Here is a 7,417-nt window from a genome sequence, read left to right on the forward strand (position 1 = left end):
GATTTCTTTTCCCTGTTTACCTTCTCATGCTTCTCTTGCTTCTTGTATTTGAATGTCAGATTTTCTATTCAACTCTGGTTTTTTCATCAAGAATGCTTGAAAGTCCTCTATTTCATTGAATGACCATATTTTCCCCTGAAACATGACACTCAGTTTTGTTGGGTAGGTGATTCTTGGTTTTAATCCTAGCTCCTTTGATCTCTGGAATATCATAGAAGCTGCTAGATCTTGTGTTATCTGGGTTGTGTTTCCACAGTATTCAAATTGTTTCTTCTTGGCTGCTTGTAATATTTTCTCCTCGATCTGGGAACTCCTGAACCTGGATGTAATACTCCTAGGAATTTTCTTTTTGGGATCTTTTTCAAGAGGTGATTGGTGAATTGTTTCAATTTCTATTTTGCCCTCTGGTTCTAAAATATCAGCAATTTTCATTGAGAATTTCTTGAAGGATGATTTCTAGGTTCTTTTTTTGATCATGGTTTTCAGGTAGTCCAATAATTTTAAAATTATCCCTCCTGGATCTATTTTCTGGGTCAGTGTTTTTTCCAATGAGATATTTAACATTGCCTTCTATTTTTTCATTTGTTTGGATCTGTTTAATAGTATCTTGATTTCTCACAAAGTCATTAGCTTCCACTTGCTCCAGTCTAATTCTGAAGGAATTATTCTCTTCAGTGAGCTTTTGAGATTCTTTTTCCATCTGGCAAATTCAGCTTTTTAAGGCATTCTCCTCATTGGCTTTTTGGGCCTCTTTTGCCATTCGAGTTAGTGTATTTTTTTCCTTTTTTTGCTTTTTGGAGGGGGGAAGGTAGGGCAATTGGGGTTAAGTGACTTGCCCAAGGTCACACAGCTAGTTTTTGTGTTAAATGTCGAAGGCTGGATTTGAACTCGGGTCCTCCTGACTCCAGAGCCATAGCTCTATTCACTGCACCACCTAGCTGCCCCTAGTCTATTTTTTAAGTTGTTATTTTCTTCACTCAGGTTGTTGACTCTCTTTTAATGATTTTCTTGCATCATTCTCATTTCTTTTCCCAATTTTTCCTCCACTTCTCTTACTTGATTTTCAGAATCCTTCTTGAGCTCCTCTATGGCCTGTAACCAATTCTTATTTTTCTTGGAAGCTTTTGGTGCAGGAGTCCTGACTTCATTGTCTTCCTCCCAATCCATGCTTTGATCCTTTTTGTCCCCAAAAAAGGAATCCAAAGTTGAATTGCTGTGCTTGATTTGCTTCCTTTGCTTGCTCATGTTGCCACTCAGTTGCTTGACTTTTGAGCTCTTTGCCACAGTATAACTCTGCTTCCAGAGAGGGGAGCTTTGTCCCAAATCACTGGGGTTTTCACGGATGCTGATGATAGTAGTTGGGTGCCCTCTCTGTGGCCCCCCACAAGCTCTGGCTCACTGATCACACACCTCAGGATCACCACCCAAGACTGTGATCCAGATCAAAGCAGGTCAAGGCAGGAATGTTTACCCTCTGAATGTTTGCTTGGTCCCCCTACAATCTGCCGGCCAGAAGCTCTGAAGCAGCAGCATGGAGGTGTCTGCAGGGCCTTGGAGCCTCTACCACTTCTCACTCTGGGGCTGAGACTGGACGGAGTTCCAACAGAGTTCCACACTGACCTTTTATTTTGTCTTTGGCATTTATGTATTGATATTTCTGGAAACCACCACAGCTGCTGTTGATCCACTCTCCTGAAGTGTGCTCCATCTGCTGCTGGTCGGGGCTGCCCTGGGGCTAAAACTGTGCGCTGGGGAGGGTGGGTGGGGGGAGATCTGGGCTCTGCTCCCAGTACACTGCAGTGGACCTTTCCTGTCTGCCTCCTGGGATGCCTTTAGCGGGAGATTTATTTCTCTCTGTCACTTTGTGGGTTCTGTAGGTCTAAAATTTGTTTAGAGTCATATTTTATAGGTATTTGAGGTGGTTATGGGGGGAGCTCATGGAGTTTTCCTGCTTCTATGCTACCATCTTGGCTCCCATTCTGTTTGTCAAGTAGGTCACTCCCTGGGTAAGGTTTTCCACTTTCTGTTCTAAACTGTTTCATCTCATTCCAATTTTTCCTCAGGAGATCTAATTTTATCTTTTATTGCTGTAAACATTTCTTCCAGTTACTGTTGGAGACCTTGCGGCCAAGCCATTCTTTTCTTGAGGCTTTACTTATACTTAGAGAGGTGTTATCATCTGCATTAATCCCCTGGACTTCTCTTAACCTGTAGCATTTCTTAATTTTATTCCGTGTTTTCTTCTGTTTGCTCATATCTCCAGTCTCAGTTTCTGGATTGGGACTTGAGCAAGGTTCTGCCTGTCCTTTAATCTTAGATGGATTGCATAGGCCTTGTTTGGTCACTGTCCATCTCTAGTCTGCAGTTCTTGGTGGGCTGGCTGATACTAGGCCCTGACTTGTGCCAAAGCCCTTGGCTTCTACTGTAGTTTCCTGCTGGCCCTGTTTGGATTCTAGCCTTTGACCTTTTTGGGTCTCTTTTTACTTGTATAGTCCCCATTGGGGGATTGGTTTTATTTCTATCTGGGGTCCTAATACACTTCAGTTGGATGTTAGAGATTATGGTGGTCTCGGGCCTCTGTCCCTACATGGTTATCCGCTGAACTTGCCCTGTCTCAGACTGTGGTTCAAAGTGCTATGAGGCAGCCACTTTTCACTTTGCATTGTCATATTCAGGGATGGCTTTGTCCTCTATTCCTGCTCCAACAGGCGAGGGCCCAAGATTCTGCTAGCTTCAGATCTGAGTTATTGGAGCTTGATCTTGCTTCTGGCTCACTTCAGACCTCAATTATTAGAGGTTGTGTTGAGTTTCAACCCCACAGGAGCATCCCTGATCAGATAACCTGCAGGCTTCAGGCCATTTTTTACCAGAGTTCATTCTGGCTTCTGCCTCTTCTGGCATTACTCTTTTCTGAGTGCCTCTTGGACTCTAGCTATCTGTCACATTGGGCAGACCTGGACTGGGTGGAAGACCTTACTGCTGTTTCTCTTTAGAGTTCTTGATTATTGTTTTTTCTGGTGCCTTTTAAAAATATTTGCTTAAGTATAGGCATGATCTTCATGTTATCATTTTAACCAAAAGTTTTTTTCAAAATCTAACTTTATCAGTGTTTCTTATGAATCTACATCACTGTTCTTAGACAACTTTCCCTTTTCTTCCCATTGTAATTAATTAATTTAATTACTTTTAATTAACTTTTAATTCTATTTTAATAGAATCCAATATAACTTTCCCATTTTAACTTCAGAATTTCATGCTTGAGAGCATCTCATCCCTCCCATGCTGATGATGTAGTTGTGCTAAGCAAGTAAATATCTTTGAAGCTCAGTTTTCTCATCTACACATGGGGATAATAATACCCTAATGCTCACATTATTTTGTTGTTGTAAGGATCAAATTAAATAATATCTGTAAAAGCACTTTTCATATTTGTGCACTTAAAGTTAAGAGAGTGGGGAGGGCACTGGACTTGAATCAGGAAGACCTGGATTTAAATTTTGTGTTAGTCATTTACTAGCTATGTGACCCTGGGCAGATTACTTAACTTCTCTCTGCCTTAGTTTCCTCATCTGTAAAATAAGAGATTGGACTCAATGGTGTCTATGATATTTAACAGTTCAAAAAATCTGTCATCCTATAATCCTACTTTGTAAACTTTTAAGTGCTGTGTAAATGTCATTTGTGATAATTCAGTCATTTCAGTCATGTCCAACTCTTTGTGACCCCATTTGTGATTTTTTTAGCAAAGATTCTGGAGTGGTTTGCCATTTCCTTCTCTAGCTCATTTTACAGATGAGGAAACTGAGACAGACAAAACAGGGTTAAGTGACTTGCCCAGGCTCACTCAGCTGGTAAGTGTCTGAGACAAGATTTGAACTAGGGAAGATGAGTCTTCCTGATTCCAGACCTGGCACCTAATCCACTCACTGTGCCATCTAGCAGTGATATTTCTTACTGCACTGGATTGTTGTGAGGAATGAGCTTTGTAAATCTTAAAATACTCTTTTAAAAGTGAGTTTTTATTATTTTTTACAATGAATTTGAGTTGTTTTTAAAAATGAAATAAATCTCTAATTTAAAAAAAAAAAAACTTTTTTTGTTTAGGCAGTGCAGTGGCATCAGTAGCTGTTGATCCTAGCGGCCGTCTCTTAGCTACTGGTCAGGAAGATTCTAGCTGTATGTTGTATGACATCAGAGGAGGACGAATGGTACAAAGTTATCATCCTCATTCCAGTGATGTTCGCTCGGTTAGATTTTCTCCTGGGGCTCACTATTTACTTACAGGATCTTATGATATGAAAATAAAAGTGACAGACTTACAAGGTAATTTGTCTGGATACCCCTGACTAGATTTATATGTTTCCCTTTCCATTTTTAGATTCTGTTTGTCACTGTTTTCTCCTTGTTAGTCTAGTATCCATATTTTCCTAAAATATTTTAAAATTTGACTTTAATAACATTAACATATTCTCAGAAGTATTTTAATAAATAGCCAAGTAAACAGTATCCTTTAATAATGGGAATGGTTGCTCTAATTTTTAGTACAGAATTATTTGTTTTTGTTAAATAGCTAAATTGACCCTCACTGCATTGTATCATTTCACTATGAGCTAAAGAATGCTACAAGATTCAGAAAAGAATATATTAATTCATTCTTTGCATTCTTATTTATTTCTGTCTTATCACAGTGCTTTGATAAGCACTTAGTAAATGGTATTGAATAAATTAATTTTCTATGATAGGTCTGTAATGAACTATTCAGTGGTTTAACTCTATTAATGTCATCTAATTATAGTAATGTAGTATGGTATGTATTTTTATAGTGAACTAAAATAAAATGCAAGTTAACATTGCATTTATGTGGACATTGAACCAGTAAATAAGGAAATCTTATTCAGAAGCCTGTAAAATTTACTCAACTCATTTTAATAGTTGTCAATATTTTTTTTAGGAGACCTCACCAAGCAGCTTCCAATTATGGTGGTAGGAGAACACAAGGACAAAGTGATTCAGTGCAGGTGGCACACTCGGGATCTTTCCTTTTTGTCATCATCCGCTGACAGAACTGTAACCCTCTGGACTTACAGTGGTTAGAATACACCTGTAGACAACCTATGCAGATAAAGCACAGAGATTTAAGATGACTGAATTGGTTTTTTGGTGGGTTTTTTTTTTAAGCAAGTTCAAACAAGCAGCATCTGACTGGGAGAGGGATTTAGCAAAAGGAGGCACTTATCACAGTTTTATCTCATTGCTTGGGAGGTATGGGTGTTTAGTATTATTTTGCAGTGCTTTCAGTCTTCCATGTGAATTTATGCTGCTGTGACCTATTGTAGTATTGTTGCCAAAGTATGTTGGAAAAAAGTTGTCACTGTGCACTCAAAGTTAAGGTTGATAATGTGTTTACAATTTAGTATTAAATGCATTCCTTGTTCTTTGCCTAAATGACAGTTTTCTATATAAATTTAAATTGAGCTATACTTTAATAAAATTGATATATGTAATTAAATTAGTTCCAGACGGATTAAACATAAACAAAAATGACTTTTGCTGTTCTCACAGTTCCATTGTATGCATCACTTATTTAGGGGTAAGTTTTTTGTATGCCTCTCAAAAGTTTCATGGTTGTTTTTAATATGTAAGTGTCATTATGGGACTAAAAATGAATATACAACTGCTTCGTGGTTTGATCCATTATGAGGTATAGGCCTTTTCTTTTAAACCAGGGAGATGATGATTACTTTATTTTCTAATCCGTTTCAGACTAAAAGGTAAAATATGTTTGCTTCAGACATTTAATTTCCTTTGTTTTTTTAATGCAACAGTATACCTCCACTCTAAAATGTACTGTAGAAGAAGCAGATTATCAGCATTTATGCAATGCAGCAGTTGATTGTACAATCTACTGGCGAGCATTTTTCTCCTCTTAAATAAAACCATTAAAAACTTAACTATAGACTATAGCATGGCTTGAAATGCTATGTCTGCATGATAATTAAAAAAAATGGAAAATACTGACTTTGGTCCAAAAGCTTATTTGGATTTTTTTTCCTTGCAAGGTTTATGTAATGCAGAATTACAATTTTGTTTCTACAGAATTGTAGATCTTAATGTTATGTATTGTTATATTTTCATACTGTACAGTTATTTTACTTTAAATTATGATAGGTCATTATTTATTTAAGATGCAGTTGAGCTTTGGTTCTGATAATTGCTAAACTGTCTGTGCACTGTAGCAAACCTTTTTAACTATTGTATAAAAGTGGAAAGGGTATTAGAAGTGTAACTGTGCTATAATCTCAATAAAGACCTCTTTGACACCTTAAAGAAGCCCAGCTCACAATTGTTATATTTTTCAGTTTTGTAGGTTTTTTTGTTTCTGAAACATTTATTTCTTAAAATTGACTTGGAGGCAATATCATCTAATGGAGAGTTCTGTTTGGTAATTAGACAAAGTCTAATTCTTCAGGTTTGTTTTTGTGGATGATATGAAACTAGGAGCTGCATTGGATGTTGGAATTGGGATCCTAAAGAATCTCAGTAGACTGAAATATTGGGCCAAAAAGGGCCAAATAGGGAATAAATATGAAATCCTGATTTTAAATTAAAAAACAACTGTACAAATAGAATATTAAGGGAAAGTATCTATATTGTAGTTCATGTGTGTAGGTTTTAGAGAATAGGAAAGAGAGCAGTTAATGTTTAGTCTCTGACACATGTTCCACATTCCTTTCCAGAAGTTGTCAGCAGGCATTTACGAAGTGCCTGTTATCTGCCAGCCACCGAACTGAGTGCTGGGGATACAAGGGAAGGTAAAAACAGCTCCCCCTCCAAGGAGTTCACACTCTAATGGGGGAAACAACATGCAATCAGCTAGTTACAAACAGGACATACACTGGATAAATGAGATACTGTCTTGGTGGGAAGGCACTTAGAATTGAGGAAGATCAAAAAAGGCTTCTTGTAGAAGATGGCATTTTAGCTGAGACTTGAAGGAAGCCAGGAGGTGATGAGGAAGGAGAGTATTCCAGACATGGGACTGTGGGGGTATGGGGGAGACAGCCAGTGACTGCACAGAGCTGAGAGATGGAGTGTTTCACAACTTAGCCAAATTTCTAAAAAAATGCTCATACTTGTCTGATTTCAGAATAGTGACTTTCTTTTTTGGTCTGAAGAAATCATGGAGCTTCTTTAATAAGTTAAAAGAGTTGCCATCTACTCCCATGTTGGAATGGACATGAGAATGAAATCATGGATCCTTGAAATAACTAGGAAGGAAAATGGAAACTCAGAGAGGGAGGAGAGGGAGAAAAGCTGGTGAGTGGTGCCAGAGTATTAGATTTAGAATCAAGACTCAGAAAACAGGGGTTCAGGTCTTAGATCTGGCACTTACTAGCTCTCTCTGTGATCTCAGGAA

General features: G+C 37.9%; 1 protein-coding gene across 6 annotated transcripts in view; it reads left to right on the top strand.

Moving 5' to 3' along the window:
- Positions 1-6,330, top strand: part of WDR47 (WD repeat domain 47) — a 77,461-nt gene extending 71,131 nt beyond the window's left edge. For all 6 annotated transcript variants that reach the window (XM_069090463.1, XM_069090459.1, XM_069090460.1 and 3 more), the window contains exons 14-15: positions 4,105-4,323; positions 4,952-6,330. In XM_069090463.1, the coding sequence (XP_068946564.1) occupies positions 4,105-4,323; positions 4,952-5,094 (362 nt within the window). In that variant the 3' untranslated portion in view covers positions 5,095-6,330. The remainder of the gene's footprint in view (positions 1-4,104; positions 4,324-4,951) is intronic.
- The last annotated feature ends 1,087 nt before the right edge of the window (positions 6,331-7,417 follow it).

Source organism: Petaurus breviceps, unplaced genomic scaffold (assembly GCF_028583685.1).
Source record: "Petaurus breviceps papuanus isolate PSGF00001 unplaced genomic scaffold, PetGlider_PUasm1.0 186, whole genome shotgun sequence".
Classification (NCBI taxonomy): Eukaryota; Metazoa; Chordata; class Mammalia; order Diprotodontia; family Petauridae; genus Petaurus; species Petaurus breviceps.